This window comes from Electrona antarctica (assembly GCF_951216825.1).
Source record: "Electrona antarctica genome assembly, chromosome: 6".
NCBI classification, from domain to species: Eukaryota; Metazoa; Chordata; class Actinopteri; order Myctophiformes; family Myctophidae; genus Electrona; species Electrona antarctica.
In genome coordinates this window covers 25,586,526-25,604,995 of record NC_136811.1, presented here as the reverse complement: position 1 = coordinate 25,604,995, position 18,470 = coordinate 25,586,526, and the positions used below count along the sequence as shown (strand labels likewise).

At 40.0% G+C, this 18,470-nt stretch overlaps 1 protein-coding gene across 1 annotated transcript; it reads left to right on the top strand.

Moving 5' to 3' along the window:
* The first annotated feature begins 1,653 nt into the window (after positions 1 to 1,653).
* ice1 (KIAA0947-like (H. sapiens)) lies at positions 1,654 to 18,444 on the top strand. The gene is made up of 23 exons (XM_079504198.1): positions 1,654 to 1,899; positions 2,149 to 2,207; positions 2,694 to 2,805; positions 2,913 to 2,989; positions 5,113 to 5,224; positions 5,331 to 5,407; positions 5,493 to 5,530; positions 5,689 to 5,771; positions 6,876 to 6,952; positions 7,153 to 7,190; positions 7,835 to 7,917; positions 9,275 to 9,311; positions 9,713 to 9,769; positions 9,873 to 9,956; positions 10,154 to 10,560; positions 10,787 to 11,122; positions 11,854 to 13,854; positions 14,631 to 14,796; positions 15,223 to 15,383; positions 15,701 to 15,891; positions 16,251 to 16,351; positions 16,453 to 16,551; positions 17,236 to 18,444. The coding sequence occupies exons 1-23, from the start codon at positions 1,807 to 1,809 to the stop codon at positions 17,415 to 17,417; spliced, it is 4,671 nt and encodes a 1,556-aa protein (XP_079360324.1). The 5' UTR covers positions 1,654 to 1,806; the 3' UTR covers positions 17,418 to 18,444.
* Positions 18,445 to 18,470: the final 26 nt, after the last annotated feature.

The window sequence follows — 18,470 nt, the reverse complement described above, 5'->3', positions numbered from 1 at the left end:
ATTTTATCTGGTCATCAGGATGTATTGCTATTCCAGTTTAGGTTGGGTAACACTTCCTCTAAAATACCAGAATGATGGAACAGCGACAAGTGCTGTCATGCTAATCAAGTGCATTTTGTAAAACAAGGAATTCATTTTATCTTTTTAACCCACATGGGCATGCATTGTAACACTTGAACCTCAACTAGTATGTGCATGGTGTCTGTCCAACAGTGCCCTCTATTGACGAGGTTATGGCCAAACAATCAAGAATCAAGAAATGATTGTCACATAATAGGCCAGTCAATCTAAGATTTATTTGACCCAAAATAAATTGCAATATTAATCGTTCAAGGTTTCTTATGATCCTTAATTAGGGTCATCCAAATAACATTAAAAATGTAGTATTATATAAATGTTGGACCATGGTAAATTCAGGGGTTGAAAGTTGGAGTACCATTAAAAACCTATAAGGCAAAAGACAAATCTGACTTTAATAATGCTTTAAGAAGCATGTAATGTGTCAAACTAGGGGTTTTTCATTATTCTGAATCCATTCCAAGCATTAGTTTTTAAAAACACTCCTTGGGCTAAAAACGGCCATAGCCACTTGCCCAAATGTGCCCAAATGTGATGAGGTCAGCTGCCGTCAGCACATTTGGGCACATTTGGGCAAGTGGCTAGGGCCGTTTTTAGCCCAATGAGCCCAATATTTGGATGACCCTAAACTTTAGGGCCTAAAGGATCATAAAAAACCTTGAACGATTACTATTGCAATTTATTTTGGGTCAGGCCCTTTTTAGCTTTAGATTGACTGGCCTATATGTTACAGGTACAAAGTGTGTGACATTCGTTTTTTGTTGAGAAAAAAACCAAACAATAATGCCGAAAGAATGCTAACCACACAACGATTGTTGCGAAAGAATGCTAACCACACAACGATTGTTTTATTTATAATATATATGTAGGTATTAGGTAATGTACGGTCATTAATTATAAATTCGGGAAAATGTTGAATGATGAATAGGTACTAGTCACTAAAAATGGTGTAGTATGAGTATAACAAACTGTAAACACCTCTCCTTGACTGTACAAAACAGTGTTCCCTGACCGGGAATCGAACCCGGGCCGCGGCGGTGAGAGCGCCGAATCCTAACCACTAGACTACCAGGGAGTGCTATCGCGCTGTGAGACAAAGCTTTGTTTTTTATCAATCTATCGCAGTTTACATGTGTTATTACATGCGATTACATGTGTTAGATGTAGATAGACGGTTGATTACTGAAATTATAACTTTCTCCACCCCCCAATATAATAAATAGACTCAGTCATATTTGACTTAAACAGCTTCCACATCACTCCTAAATTAGCCCTGAAACATGACTGTCATGACTCATGACGCGTCATTAGCCCCTCTTGGAACCCCCGGGTGAGATCTTTTGAAGTGGGTTCAAAAGAGCTCACCCGGGGTTCCGAGAGGGGGCTACTCCTAAGTATGATATCAATTTAATTAAAAACATATTTTAAACATGTAAAAAATATGTGTAATTTAAAAAAAATGTATATAAGATCGTGTCTCACAACACCAAGATGAACAAATAAAAATGTTGGAATTTGAAAGAATTGTCGTGCTAACAGGCATTTTCAGAACGTCCTACGTTGGGGTCCTGCAGTGGGTCCTAACTCAACGTGGGAGACACGAAAACGTGACGTTGTTGTTGTGGTGATCTATGTGGAATTCGCATCATTCGGACTATTTTCTGTTTTCTCATTTTCCCCCCATCATAACATAATCATTTAATATTTAATTAATGTGGAGTTCCTAACATGATGCCAGGGGAGAATCATTCTAAAGCCGCGCTCATCGCTGCGGACGCTACAGTTGGAACAGTTTGTCAAAACTGCTCCGTGTTACATGAGGTGAACTCACTGTTTCTTCCCGTTTACTGTAGTTGACGTCCCTTTTATTAATTACTTGTACAATTATTTTATCAACAATGTCCCATGTGGAACATGTCTCGAGTAGTTAAAAAAAAACCATACCTAATTTCGAAATAAACTTCATATTCACTGAATTGGTAACGCGTTTACTGTGTTTGTTTTGATTTGTGTTAGCTTAGCTAACCTGACTGATCAGTGATCTAACCGTTCTTTACTGTGTGTTCTTAGAGTCTAAAGGAGTATGTGGCATCTTTTCTGACACTGAAACAAAACATCACTGGCTCAGAGTAAGTAGCTCATGTTTAACAACTACGCCTTCTAAAAGTAAAGCAGAACATTATACTTTATTAACAGTTTGCAAATAGTACAGTGACGATTATACAGTGATGCTAAAAGGATAACAAAAAGTCCCGGGGCGTTGTTTCCATTGTGATCCTATGTCTTTACTGTACATATTTATTTATGATTTCTAACCCTTTATATGATGTGTTTGTGTATGTCATTAAATGTTTCAGTGAATTGGACCCCAATGGAAACAAGCCACAGACTTTCTTGGGTTTAAATCCTCTTAATAGCAGACCTTGTATGGAACTGTATTCCTGTGTTTTTCAAGTATTCAATCAATCAATCAACCAAGTCTCATGATCAATTGGTACATAATAACTTAACCAATGATGATAAGACCTGTGTGTGTGTGCTCACACACAGGTCTTTGAAGGTTTCTTTATTTTTAGGTGCAAACAAGTAACCCATGTTTGATGTGTCTTATGCAGTGAAACCATCAGACTCCAGAAACAACTAGAAGAGCTCCAAACTAAACTGGTTTCTCTTGAGAAACAAAATGAAGATTACTGCGCTTTGCAAAAAGAGCTGGATGAAAATAAAGTATGTAATACTTCCTAATGAAAAAATATGTGGTGTCAGCAATTCAATTATTTATAACATTTTTCCCTCTTGCCCTTCAACATAAAACTATTTTTATGTTTTCATAGAGTTCTCTTAAGGCATATGAAAAGATGTCCGAAGAGGCAGAGAAACGGGAGGAAGAGAACAGCAAAACAATGGCACTGTAAGAGACGATATTATTCATTACAACTATCGTACCATAATCTAGGGATAAATCACAATTGCGCCCATAATTGTGTGCTATTAGTGAATCAAATGCAAGTATATAGGGTTGTTATTGTCTCCACCAGGCCGAAGGCATGGGGAGAAAGTATGTTTTGCACTCCGTCCGTGTGTGTGTCCGTCCGTGTGTTTGTCCGTCCGTCTGTGTACAGCTAATCTCCGACACCGTTAACCCGGTCGATGCCAAATTTTGCACACTCACTCCCTGGATGCCAACGATAAACCTCTGCCCCAAATCTTCCAGAACGGCCTGTTATAGCGCCACCAGGAGGCCGACTTTTGAAAAATATTTTTTGATATTTCTGTCCAAAAATCCCACAAATCGTTACACACTATCTCTATAGTCATGTGTTCCTCAAATCATGAACGCAGGGTGCAATTTACGTGAAATCTTTCACAGACTTTCCTACTAGGCTGAGGAATATATCCCACCCTTTTCATAGGGCCTATAGGGCCATCAACAGGTGGTTTTTGCAAAAACACCTTTTTGGAACAAAATGCCTCAAATCATCCAATTGCCATCCAAGGGGTAAGAAGAAATGGCACCCTTTTCACATTGGCCTATTATAGCGCCTGTGCCCCGAGGGGCACTTTATCTAGTTTAAAAGTAACATTGTCTTGTGATCAATTGTTGCATAATAACTTCACCAAGGCCGACAAGGCACTGGAGCACACAGCCGCAGGTCTTTGAATGTGTCTTTATTGTAGGTGTAAACAATACAAGAACGCACTCCCAAAAGCACGCTCGCCCTGTGTGAAATCCGGTGACCTCGGTATGGTCGCCCCTATCCCTGATCCAGTGCTTATAGCTAATCTCTCAACGCCCTGACGGGAATGCCTTTCCTCACACAGGTAAATTCCACAAGCCGTCCAAATCTTTACCGAAAATAAACAAAACTACTCCGCTAATGTCTCAGGTCCCCAGCTTCTCCCTAAAATGCACTATTTTCGTCATGAAATAAAATGAATCCAAAAGGCGCAGGCACAACCTGGAAATGCCGTAGTAGAAGAAGTTACTCTGTCCGGTACATTACTTTATTAAAATGGCACAAAGTGCATTTTAGCGAGAAGCTGGGGACCTGAGACGCTTCCCAGCCTGGAGAATTGACTTTCACCAACACAAAACAGGCATTGTTTTGGTGATTAGCGGAGTAGTTTTGTTTATTTTCTGTAAAAAGTTGGACCGCTCGCACAGCAGTGGAATTTACCCGTGTGAGCAAAGGCATTCCCGTCAGGGCGAGACTCACTATAAGCATTGGACCAGGGCTCGCCCCCAGGTATTACCGTATGCCTAGCCTCGATACCCAGGCTTTAATTTCGTCTGCGCGAAAAATGAAAGCCTGGATTTACGCATGGGCTGCACTGGCCTAAACGTGGGAGTCAACCCTTCCGTGTAGGCGTCGCTTCAAATGATGTGACGTCAGGGCTCTGAGCGGTGTGCACCCGTCAAAATAACACATTACCAGTTGAACTTCAAACGAGGCTATGCGAGGAAAATGAGGAGAATGGCTAAAGAACCCACCACACCGTCTAAGAAAAAAAACAATGTGTGCCGACTCTATGGAAATAAGTTTGACAGTCTGTTAGAACGGTATACTCCAGCAACCAGTGGTTTCTGCTTCTGGTCGACACAATAACAGTGCTGCACTGGGGGGAGGAGAGACCGGGGCTGACGGACAGATCGGTGAACCAATGGTGGGGGTGCGTAAATCTGAGCGCGGCCCTCCCATCTAGGCCAGAAAGGTCTAACGTTAGCTCAGGCTACCGTATGCCTAACCCTAACCGTATTCCTAAACATAACCTCAGTAAAACTACGCCTACGTATTCCTAACTTTTAATTCAGTAAAACAAATACAAGAATACAGGAGCCGCTGGGGGGGGCGAGCGGTCCACAGAGAAAATGGGGGCGAGCGTTTTCCTTTGCCCTGGTTCGTTCTGGTTCTTCTCAGTTCGATTTTTCGGAGAAAGAAGCTGTTTTGTCGTCTATTGCCTGTAGCTTTGACACTGTGTAGCCGTTGTCCTTGCGGCAGCATAAGTAACAAATGATTCATGTGTCTTACGCAGTGAAACCACCAGACTCCAGAAACAACTAGAAGAGCTACAGGCTAAATTGGTTTCTCTTGAGAAACAAAATGAAGATTATTGCACTTTGCAAAAAGAACTGGAAGAAAATAAAGTACGTACAGTAATACTTGAAGATGTGTACTTTCAGCAATTATTTTCAGCTTGTGTTTCCTGTTGCCCTGGACATAAAAGTATTTTACAATGTTTTCTATTCATAGAGTTCTCTAAAGGCATATGAAAAGATGTCTGAAGAGGTGGGGAAACTGAAGGAAGAGAACAACAAAACAATGGCACTGTAAGTGACGATATCATTTATTACAACAATATACAATAATCATTTCCATTGCAGAATCTTGACTGTTACGTTTCTTGTGTTTAAGGAGGACAAAACTTGAGAAGCAGCTAATAGATGTAGCAGGTATTTATAAATAATTAATTTATTTGTGAAAATTAAAATGTCATTATTTATACATAATATTTGTATGCATAAAATGTCACAAACCGTCCATAACTGTATATAATGTATGTATTTATAACTGTGTTTGTATGCATACAAATTGCCTATTGAATCCATAGAGATGACAGAAAAGCAGAACCTTGAGAATGCTCAGATGAAGAGGGAGAAGGCCTCACTTGAAAATGAGTTACTGAAAACACAGGTAAGCAATGAACAGAGTGTCGGGTGAAATCTTATTGTCAGACTTCCCCTCTAAACTTTGCCAAAGTTTAGGATTTTGACACTTTCGCCACAGAAACAGGATTGTACCAATTGTTCTCCCCAATCAGTCATCAGGAAGAAACTGACTTGCTCAATGCTGATGCAATGGGTAGAGTTATATAACTAGTACAACAGTGAAAAAACCAGCACACCAGCATCGCAAATCATGTCAAAGATGGATAGTTTTATAGCCTAATTGCAGCAGAATATAAACGGATCCATTTCAACACACTGCCTTCAAGGCTGCATTTGGTTTCTGCTATACCCATCGGAGCGTGCACCTGGAGAGAAACACAATAATAATAATCAGAATAATAATAATCTTTATTGTCCCGAAGGATATTAATCTTCACAGGTCTGTTCAACACCAACAACAAAATTACCACACAGTACAGAAAAACATTACACCGAGACAATACAAAAACATGAGTTCCCCACTGTGTACAGAACCATCCTATCGGCGGGGCAGTTTGTTTGTAGACTAATGTAATTTGAGTTGTTCTTACACCTATCATTATTACAGTTATGACAACAAGAAGGATAATTGCTTAAATGGCTAGTATGCTTTGTGCACAGTCAGTCACTTAGCACTTTCATTTCCACTTTCAAAATGGTGACAGTGAACATTATCGTCATATAGCCAGACCTACATCTTGTCAAGGTCTGGATCAACCTATGCATGCAGAAGAAACAATTCACCAGGCTGATTATATGCTATGTGTATTACAAAAGCATCACAACATTAAAATAAAGTACAGAAGCAGATCTGCATAAGAGAAATCAATAGTATATGAACACATACAATATGCTAAACAGGTCTGATTATCAGTTTGCAGAAGTCAAATTACAGTATTCAAGTTAAAATGGTCTATGTGGTAAGTAGATTCATTCAACTCTCACCTTCTACATGGAAAGTGGCATGTCCTCTGAGTCTTAGTGTAGAGCCCTGGGCTTGATTTATGGCTTACCGTACGTATATTGGATGGGATGCTGGGTGGGAAGTCCTGTACTTCGATGCATAATTTCTATAATATTTTTACTTCAGTCATCTTTGAAGACATCTGAGGCATTTGCAGATCAAGTTGAAAAACTGAGAGAGGAACATGCCAAGACAGCTACAATGTAAGCATTTCATACTAAATCATCATAGTGGTGTTGTATGTATCAGTACAATTTCTAATCCGTATTTGTGTCATTACACATTTTTTAATTTGAATCTGTAATTTAAAGTGCAGGAATTTTGTCCATTTATCTTGTATTTTTTGGAGGATAAGCCAACGAATTTTGTAATACAATTTTTTCATTGTTATCTACCTCAACAGAAAAGGTGATCTCGAAAATCAACTAAGACTCTTTGAAGGTGAGTGTTAAAACACGGTTTCTCAACGTCGGATTGGGGGACCACCAAGGGGTCCAATTGGACCCTTACGGATCTGTTACTCTGAGTGTATAAATGGAACATCCATTTGGTTCCATTTGTACATTCTCAGAGTTAAATGAACACAATTTTTCAGTGCAGATTGGGCTCCCAACGATAATACAATTGTTCCATTTCTTCTACACTTGAGTTAACCCATTTAGACCTGACGTCGAAATAAATAAAAAGTCTTCTGAAAGAATATTATATTCAAAGATTTGTGCCACATTTTCACGATTTTTCAAAAATAGCAGATCTACAAGCTCGTAGCGCGCCACTCGGTGGCGCGCTATGAGCTTGTAGATCTGCTATTTTTCAATAGCTAAAGTATAACATAATGGTTAGTTAAAACACCAAAAGGGGTTCCCGCCCAGAATGGGTTAAGGGTCAATTTGGTCTCCAAGTGGGCCTCGGACTAGGCATTGATAAACTGTGTGTTAAAACATTTCAAGATGGATTGCTGAAATGAAAAAAATACAATGAAATGCAGAAATACAAAATGTGAATTTGTACATTATGTCAGTAGAACTTCATTGAGTGTATATGGCAGCACCCATTTTACGTCTCCTTAATTTCTTTGTGTTCAGAATCAAATCACCGTAAAAGTGATCAAATTTCCCAACTGACGAGAGACAAGATTCTGCTACAGAGAGAGTTGCAAGACTTTCAGGTACAGCAATGAAACAGTATGAAATGGTGGTCAAGCTGTGAATTTATGTATCTATGTATATGCAGGGTTCCATTTTCTGAGGGCGATGGAGGGGGTCCATGTCTTTACTTTTGATATCCCCCTCTGGTTATTCATTTTTATGACCAGTGGGGATGCAAGACTTGCAAATGAAATGTTGGAGTTCATTTGCTATATTTATCTATGTGGTAAGAGGTTTCTAAAACCTATAAATTCAAGCTATTATTCTCAACAAGCCTTGTTAACTCATTTAGGACTGAGGCCGATTCTAAAAAAGAAATGTTTCTATGTCAGTGGTGCTCAACCTTTTTCATGTCAAGGACCCCCAGAATTTTCTGTATTTGGCCGCGGACCCCCATCTGAAAATATGTTGTTCCAGGGACCCCCCCAGAAGCAAAGATTTGAGTTAAAAACAATAATATAATAATAATATATGTTCAAAGATTTGCGCCACATTTTCAAGATTTTTCAAAAATAGCAGATCTACAAGCTACTTTAATTTTGTTCTGTTAGTGTTTCAGACAATGTTATGTTTTCAGAGTATTGATACGCTGGTGTCTCTTAAGTTTAGCTAACTCATTGAAACTTGTCAGTGACTGTTTACGTTTGAAGGGTTTTCTCCAGTGTGGGGATGCTGGTGTCTCTGTTTACCTTTGAAGGGTTTTCTCCAGTGTGGAGATGCTGGTGTTTACCTTTGAAGGGTTTTCTCCAGTGTGGAGATGCTGCTGTCTCTTCAGACTACTAGCTATCTGGACTGGGTGCTAGTTGCTACACTGTTTACAGGGGAAATGCTTTTCTCCGATGTGGATATATTGGTGTGATTTCAGGTTACTTGAAACTCTTGTCAAATAGTTTACGGTGGAAAGGATTTTCTCTCATTTTCGCACGTTTGTACTTTTAAAATGGCTGTATTGTGTTGTTGGGGCTTCTCGTCGGTGTCGTGTCATTAGTCAGACGGCTCATTATTCCGACGGCGTGTTGGTCCAACACGCACATTACTAACCTTAAGTGCACACGAAGCCACGTAGTCAAGACAGAGTAATGGAATGTCGGAGTTCTGGGCAGTCCCCCTTCTCGTCTCGGTGTTGTCACCTCACCTTCGGAGCAACAGAGCTGCTTCCCCCGCCCATTGGTTCTCATAACTGTTCGCAGAATCCTTGAAATACATTAGTTCTTGTAGTTGAAAATATGTGAACAAAATCTTTCTTGTAAATGTGACTTTAGAAACCTTTTTGCCTTTTATTTGACTTGCCTGTCAAGAGAATTAACTCGCCTTTTAATATCACATCAATTATGCTTCTAAGATTGCTTGTTTTGAACACTTTATTCTTTGTTCCAGGTCAGACTGAGGCGATTAGAGCGAGAACGAATTAAAGGTAAGAATATTGGGTAGTATTTATAAATAACATTGATCACATTTCATTGCTGTTGGATCAAAAACAGATTAAAGACTCAAGAACTCAAAAACAGCCACATGAAATCACATACTGCGCGGCAAGAAAAGAGAGCAGGCGTCTCTTCCTGGTTTTTAAACAGCTGGTGGATGGAAATAACGCTCACGCGTGGCTTCAACTTGTAGCGTCGGGAAAGTGTTTCCATTCTTTTGCCGACTACGAGTTGAGGGTGAGCGTCATTTCCATCCACCAGCTGTTTAAAAACCCGGAAGAGACGCCTAGGCGTTTTTTACGCGACAATGTGCTTGTCGCCCAGAGTGTTGTGACAGTAGTCTCTTCTGTGTTAAGATGTATGCAAACACTGATTATTTGTTTTTGGACAGAATGTAAGAGCGTATCTACTCAAGCAAATCCACCTGAAGAACATAAAGTAGATAAAGGTATAGTATTTAGCCTCAGATTGTTTATACAGTATCTCACACACAGTATTTTAAAAGTTGAGCAGGTTGTGTTATTGAGGCATAATTTCTGTGTGCTTCACAGAAAAGTTCTGGAGGCTACTAGAGAATCTATGGCAATGTGTGGATCCTCAGAAATCAAAGATGGCAAACACACTGCACTTCCCTGGTAAGGCATTGTTATTAATATTTGACTGGTATAATAGCAGTGGCATTGCCTCTATAGCACTAATCCTTGTAAACAACTTAATACAGTGAACATGAAGTCATTGATTCCCACCACAACCTTAATACACAAGGGGAAATGTCATCCCAACCAATCGCTTTGTGTTTGTAATTCAGAATTGCTCTGTGCTGTTTTTTCAGAAGCCACTTGCCAGCTTACATGCACCTCTTCTTCAGTAAATAGCCCCGGTCAGCTGGCTACATGTGAGAGACCCCAGCCTGCTCCCGGAAAACTCCATGCACCCCACCATCACCCCCTAGAGACTAAAACTATTTATGCACCTTTGAAGAACAATCCACCTATGCTACAAACAATTCAGAGCCAATCTTCTCCGCAACATACAGGTGGAAAGAAGCACAGAGCAAAGAAAGGCAATGGTCAATCTAAGGATCACTTAACAGAAGACAGCTCGATTTACACAGACAGCAGGTCGAATATTCACTTCCATAAGAGTGATGTTGAGAAGCCTCGTAGTGGTTCATCCGTCCAGACGATATTGGACTGGTTTAAGCCTTTGCCTCAGTGCATATCACCGATCCCTGGCATGGTAACAATTCATTACATCTATTTGAATTGATGTGTATTCATTTAATTTAATTTAATTTCAACAGCTTGTTATAATGCTTTCACCTTATAATGATAGTGGGTGCAACTTGCTGATTATATTATCCACAGTACTTGTTAGACCAATTGAAAGACCAATTCAGAAGCCAGTAAAAAATGTAATGTATCATAAATAATTACATTTCTAATTGGTAATGCTTTTCTTTCAGGACAGAGATGTTGACCAGCTGGAGGTAGGGAGTGGACAGAAGGAGTGCCCCACTAAATCTATAGATGAGTCTAGTCTTCAACAAGAGGATGCTTTGCTCATTGCAGCACCTGAATCCTCTGGTCTAACTTTAGATCAGACTATGGGCTCTCCGGAGAAAACGGAAGAAGATCTCGTAACGATGGAGTCAGGCCACCACACACCACCCTCTATGTCACCAACAGATATGACTGTACTCACACCTGAACCAAACATGGCAACACCTGCATCAAGTCATCCTGAATCCTCTGCACCTCTGACGCAGACTGCAGAATCTCCAGAGGGAGTGAAGCAGAAGGTAGAATGCATTTCCAGTGCAATTCATCCCACACATTTTGGGCCACATGAGCAGAATGGCAGGACTTTAAAAGAAAGCAAAATACACAAACACAGTACAGATTTCAGTTTTTGTTAATTCATCGGTTGCTGGTTATCAGGTTATGATGGTATCATCATATGATGGCATGGTTGCCGTTTTGTGGTTGTACAAAAATCCTTTCTCTCGATCTACTACTATTGAAATAAGGTGTTTTTCAGTTGCTTCGTATTGATATTCTGTACATTCAATTCTTATTTTAAATTTGTTGTCAGTAAAAAGGAACATCACAGGTGCAGCATGGTGACTGGGCATATCATGTTTGTTTTTAGTTTTTTCCAAAAATGATGTTTTAGCAAATTCAACATAAACAAGGCGGAACCAGGGCGGAACAAGGCAGAAAGAGCCTGCTGGTTAGTCAGTCAGGGACCAATCAGAACGCTGACAAATGGTGAATTATGCTTATTGGTTGCAACTTGCTGATTCAAAACACATCTCATATCCCATTCTGTCTGGTGGATTGCCCTTCAAACTGATTAAAAACGTGGATTAAACAATGAAACTTGCGAATCGGGAAAGTGTTCTACAATTAATTAACTCGGGCAAGTCGTGAATAGAAGTCAAAGTGTTAATTCACAGTACTTTCTTGACCAATTAAAAGACAGATTTAGAGTATCATAAATTAATTTCTAATTCCTTGCAATTTCTTTCAGGACAGAGACGCTGACCAGCTGCAGGCAGGGAGTGGAGAGAAGGAGTGCCCCACTAATCCTATAGATGAGTCTCTTCAACAAGAGGATGCATTGCTTATTGCAGCACCTGAATCCTCTGATGTAACTGTAGATCAGACTATGGGCTCTCCAGTGAAAACAGAAGAAGACATAATGATGGAGTCAAGCCACCACCATGCACCACCCTCTATGTCACCAACGGATACGACTGTACCTTCACCACTCACACCTGAACCAAACTTGGCAACACCTGTGTCAAGCAATCATTCAGAATCCTCTGCACCTACACTGACTGAATCGCCAGAGGGAGTGAAACAGAAGGAGGAATGCATTTCCAGTGCAAGTGATCACAAACATTTTGAGCAACATGAGCAGAATCACAGGACTGTAAAAGAAACCGAAATACACAGTACTGATAACAGAGACGCGAATATTAATCCAAAGCATATGCAGACTTCAGAGTGTTCTGAAGCTCTATCATCGACATCATCTTCCTCATCAGACATAGTACTCCTTGTTGAGATATCCTCATTAACCTTAGACGGTAATAGTCCATCTAACACCGTAGAGCCTGAAAGAGCAGTCTCTGTGGATAAGAGTTCCTCAGAATCGCTAGTAGTCATTCACACTCGAGGAGAAACTGAAGGATCGTTAAAAGAGGCTACTCAAGAGAGAGAATCAAAAGTGGATGTAGTAGAAAGTATTTATAATGTCACACCCTCTGAAGTAATCCATATTAGTGATGAAAGAGCATCACTTGATGAAAGTGATGCCATAGACTCTAAAATGACATCAGAGCGACAGTCTGGTACTTCTGTAACACTACGTTCAACCCAGGAGAAAAGCATACATACTTTGTGTAGGAAGCTAAGTCCAAACTGTCTGCTCCCCACGTTGGAAGTACAGAAACTGAAACGTCAAATTGAAATGGCAAATGTTGATGTTACATCTCGAACCAAGGGTGTAAATTCCATATCTGACAAGAAAACTCAGGGTCACACTACCACAAATGGAAATACAGATTCAATTCCATCTGTGCTTGGACTAACTGCAGAAATGTCCACCATGGCACAACCACAGTTCATAGGCCAAGTCCGCTCCGAAATGGGCCCTCCACTTCCTCCTCTACTAACCCCTCTAAGCGCAACACCCCCAAAGACATTTAAGCCAATCAATCCAAAGCAGGCTATTGGAAAACTCTTATTTCCCTCACCCATGGAGACACCGCCTTCTCCCACCCTGATTCACACCACTGTGCCTCATTTCAATGTGGCACCCAACAGTTGCCTCACCAGTCCACTGCGTTCAACTGAACTTCATATGTCTCCACTTCAGTTTGGTTCTGCCACTCCAAAACATGCTGTACCGGTTCCTGGTCGCCTGCCTTCATCCGCATTGAATAACTCCTCTCCTTCATCTTCCAGCCCATCACAGGAAAATTCCATGAGGATGCTTGATACCATGTATCCAGAACTATCCGCTCGGGCCCGTACGCTAAGCATCCTCCGTGGAAATGTCGTTCTCAAAATCTGTTCTTCAGACAGTGGGACAATGACCACAGGGACAGTCAGTCAATCATCTGGTTTCATCAACTCTTCTACAACAGCCTTCACCAAGACGGAGGTGAGAGGAGAGAAGAGACCTGCAGTGGATCTGCCTTCTCCCAAAGATTCCAAATGTCGACGGCTAGATGGCTGCTCTGTTGGTCTTACTCGAAGGTTGCTGTACCCCTCTGCCCCAGGTAGCTCTAATGAAAGCGCTTTACCTCTGGAGTCCATACCTCAGGGACCCGATGAGATGGCCTGCCAATCTGTGGAAGGCAGTAAGGTGCGGATAGTCAATTCTCTTGAGAAAATTAGAGCTTCTTGTTTTGATCTGCTGCCTGCAATCGAGAGTCATTTGAATGTGGGGCAACTGCCCAAGAAGCCTGTTCTGACAGATGAGGAGAAAGAGGTCATCTCTGAGTTCTGCAAAATGAGTTGGGTAAGTTAGTGCTTTTATTATCGAATGTTGGGCCTTAAAGCTGCACTATGTAACTTTCTACCCCAGAATTGAACCCGATTTCCAGTGCAAGTGCTGAATTCATTTAACCTGACTCCGCCAGATGGGGCAGCAGAGAGTACACTGGGTTGAACCCAGTGTACTCTCTGCTGCCCCATCTGGCGGAGTCAGGTTAGAATTCATTACCATTGAGCTAATCAAGCCTGCCTGCTTGCTAAGGGGATAAATTTAATCTCTTGACCATCAGGTCAAAATTCGTGTCAGATCCTGTGTCAAGGTGAGACAGGACCTTTGACATGGTCTAAATGTCTCAATAGAAGAGCAGGAAACAAAATACAACCGCCCCAATTGTATAATTTATATTGTATTAACATACTCTACCTACCATACAGATTGGACAAAATTACATTTTATTCATAAAACTATTTACAGTAACACTGCTAACTAGATTTTAATGGGACATGGCCTCCATATCCATTTAGTTTAGAACAATACCAAATCAGTGTTGCTGTATCTTCAGTTCTTACTCCATCATTTGAACATGCATGAAGAAGAACAATGCACAGTCAATTCCTCAGTGTTAATTCACCCATTTGCAACTCTGAGAGTTATGCTTCCATTTGGATACATTTTATACAGTTCAATTAACAGGATTCTACAGTGTGCAATCAGTTTATTTCTGCTGTGCGGTGTGCAGTAAACTATAAAAGAAGTAAGAAATTACACCCAATATGAATTTGTAACTTTTGTCCTACTAGTTAGCCGACGATATGATTTCATCCATCTTGACCAAGCTGAAAACCGAGAGAGGGACACTCAGTGGGGACTACATGCAGGCGCTGTGTAGGGTTCATACAGCAATCTGTCGACAGAGGAGAGACTTGGAGAAGGCTCATATTCTGGCATACAGCATCATAAGAGAAGGTAAACAGGATATTTTTGATGTTCTAACCTATTCTATACGTACTTTTTCCTGTATTTTCCAAGTGGAATTCTACAGTTCTAAATCTGAATTGGCCATGTTCTGAATTGGTGCATTAAAAAAAAAGACGTACGCAATTGTTGTCTTTTCATAAGGTATTTGACAGAAATGCAAATGTTTGCTTGCACATGCTGATATTCTATGACTGGATTCTGTTTTAGATTTACCACCTTCAAATATCAACACCAAATCATAATAAATCATGATCTTTGATCAAACAAATCTGCAAAATTGGAGCTGGAATACTGATTTGTATGATTGTATTACTATTACGGTATACAATTTTTCCATGCATGGTGAACAGTAAGAGATTGCCTGTGTGACTACAGTAACGCTTGCTTTTTGCATTCTTGTCTTTACTGCTACAGATTTTCCGGATGCTGCTAAGCTTATTCTGTTTATAGTAACCACATGGCCCAGTGTACTGTCACACAAGAGCAGAATGTGTGAGGCTATACATGCTGTCACCAAACAGAGAGCACAAGGTCTGGTCCTTGACTGCCTTTCAGCTTACCTTGGCTGGGAGAAGGTAAAGCCTCCTCTTCCAAGGAGAGATTGCATTTGAGATTTATTTTTGTGTGTGGTGTTTATCTATTGATAATTGATTTCGTGGTCCCTTTTCTATAAAAGTTCTCTCTTTTTTATTTCTTCACCTCTTCAGTTGCTTTATCACATTTTGAATCCCAGGTTTAATACATTTTATAATTTTTTAAGAGCCACACTTCCCCTGAGCAATTCCATCCCTAGCGATGGCAACTGTGTACTAAGTCTACTCCTGACCTTCATTGCATTTGTAGTTTGTACACTACATTAATAACGATAACGTTTTTGCTGTATCTCTTCAAGAGCCCACCTGGTGACATTGACCAGTTGATTTCCAGAACAATGTCTGACGTGCGGTCTCGGGGCAATCTGCCATTCAAAAAACACAGTCGGTGTGGGGATGACCTGGGGACAGAGGCCTGGGAGAACGTCTTCACACTGGATCTTCTCTGTACACACACACCATGGAAGTGGACCTTTGAGAATATATTAACGTGAGAATGGTTTTCCTTCAACCTTATGCAACATTTTCTGATCCACAAGCTCAATGTGTGCACTACAACGAGTTGTGAAGTTGGAGGCCATTTTCGGTGCTTGACACTGGTGCGCGACAAAACATAAATTAAATTTGACTTAGGGAACTTGGTGATGTTATTTCTTGTTTTGTAAATAACATTGAGCAGACCTCTCCCAGTCAGACTTCTTTTTCATGTTTTAGTTTTCTTACATGTTACGTTTACATGTCTTTCTGGATGCAAGCATTCATTTTCTTTCTTACACTCCCTTGCTTTTGTTCTTCCTTTCTGTTAAAAAAAATAATAAATACATTAAACTGTTCTGATCTGTTTTACAGCAAAGAGTTGTGGCCACTGATGCACACTTGGGTGATGCACAGCAAAGAGCATCAGAAGCTGGTCTCTGATGTGACTGTTGCCACTGTCCTCAGACTCATAGGTCAGTTGTTTTATTTAAACTGACTTTTGTGTATTGTAGAAATGCATTTGATTATTTTATCATTTTTGATCTTTCTTTTTCTGGTTTTCCTTTTGTATCAGGACGTCTTGGCCACCGGGGAATCAAGGAGAAATGTGTTTCCACTGTGAAAACTGTCGCCTCTGTCATCAACACTTTTGTTACGCATGCAAAAGCAGAAGGTATGTAATGTACATTTTGAAGCATTTTAATTAGACAAAGTGGAGATGGCCCTAGGTCTGTCACAATTATTACATAATCATCTAATCGGATAATCACAATTATCTTTGCATAATTGTCACAATTGTTTCCATGTAAAAACGTAAGCTTGTAGATCAGCTATTGTTTTATTATGAAGCCTAAAAGGCAAACAGTAATTCTTGTTAATCATATGTTCCAAAAACAATTAAATCGTTAATCGCAATTATTTGGATGACAATTAATAAGCAACTTAAATTTCATAATCGTGACAACCCTAGGTGGCCCCATTTTTCATCTGCAGATGCATTTTATCCATAACATGGCTTGAAACTGAAATTACTGTCTGCCATTAATCAGACTGATGATTATATCACTTCTCCCTCCCGGTCTGTGTAAGTGGGAGAAAAATATCCTCTTTATATGTGAGTGAATGTATTTAACCACTTTAAACCCTAATAACTTAGCTGACTGTGGACCTGAGGGCTCTACACTTGATTTGCTCATTTGATTTATTGCCCTTCTACACCAAATCTCGTCACCTAAAGTAACCGATCTACAAGCTCACAATGCATAACGCATAATGTCTGGCTGAGTATTGGCATTGGGAGATTGATTGAGTAACTTTTGGATGTGGCTAACTCTGTTTTATTCCTCCCTCCATCAAGGTGTACCATGGGAAGTCCAGTTAGCGGCTGTCTATTGCGTCTATGACCTTTCTCCTAGCAACCCCAAGGAAGCCCTGGAAGCTTTGGCAGCATGGAGAGGAGAAACCACTCGGAGTGTCCCTGCTGCTGTTACCAGCTGTATCAACCAGATAGCTTCTGTTTGCAGACATATTAAGAGATGAGCATTAAGATGAGCATATGCATATAATAATATAGACCTCCACTGGCAAATGGTTGAAAGGGATGTTTTCTTTTGTCCTCTCTCTTATTGTTGAATTGTTCTTTTTTCAAGATCCTGGAAAATGGCAAACTTTAAAAAAGTGCATTGGCTGAGATTGTTGGTAAAACATACAACTATGGTATTCCTATACATTTGTTTTAATGCTAGATACTTAATACAAGTATGGGGAGAATTGCTGTTGCTTAACATTTTCTCATCACCTACTCAAGCAGTTACGATTATTAGAATGTAATGATGTCTTATGGAATAAAAGAAATGCAACAATACAAGGGTAGGAAAATAATACAATTTAAGCAAAAAGCTAATGTAAGAGTCAGAATTATAACCACTTTACCATGTCGTTTAAAGCAAACGGTGTTACATAAGTGTGACATGGTGGATGGGAGACACGAGTGATATTATGTTACAGGTGTTAAATATGCTATGGCACGTTTCTGTTTAACCACTTGAACCCCAGCATCTCTATTCTGGGGGGAACATTAGCCGAAAATAGCTGATCTACAAGCTGACAACGCATTTATGCGTTGTCAGCCTATAGATCGGAATATAGATCGGAATGCGTTGTCAGCTTGTAGATCAGCTATTTTGGCGAAGACAGAAATGAGTGTGCCATGAATTGTTGTCTACTTTGGTCTTCATTCAAATACTGAACATTCTTTCGAATGAAAATTTGAAGTTTATGATTACATGCTCAACATAATCCTGCTGGTTTATTGTAAATGCTCAGTCACAAAATTGGCAGGTGACATGGATAAGAGCTATATTGCCTCATTGAGCAGACAAGCCATCAATCATTTTGCCTTTATTTACCAAAATAACTACATGCTAGATTTAATTCCCTCAGGAAGTTTGATGTGCAAGTTTGTGCATTATGTTTATGCAAATGTGTTTTGTTTGTAAAGTTTTATATAAAACTGTAAAGAGATATTTTTATTTTTCACATTAAAATGTAAACCCTCCCTCTCAAATACTTTATAGCTTTTAAAATAGGCTA

Coding starts and splice junctions, on each gene's coding strand:
- ice1 (XM_079504198.1), top strand. CDS start 1,807: ATGATGCCAGGGGAGAATCATTCTAAAGCCGCGCTCATCGCTGCGGAC. Junction 2,806..2,912: donor AAGAGCTGGATGAAAATAAA/GTATGTAATACT, acceptor ATGTTTTCATAG/AGTTCTCTTAAGGCATATGA. Junction 7,918..9,274: donor GAGAGTTGCAAGACTTTCAG/GTACAGCAATGA, acceptor TCTTTGTTCCAG/GTCAGACTGAGGCGATTAGA.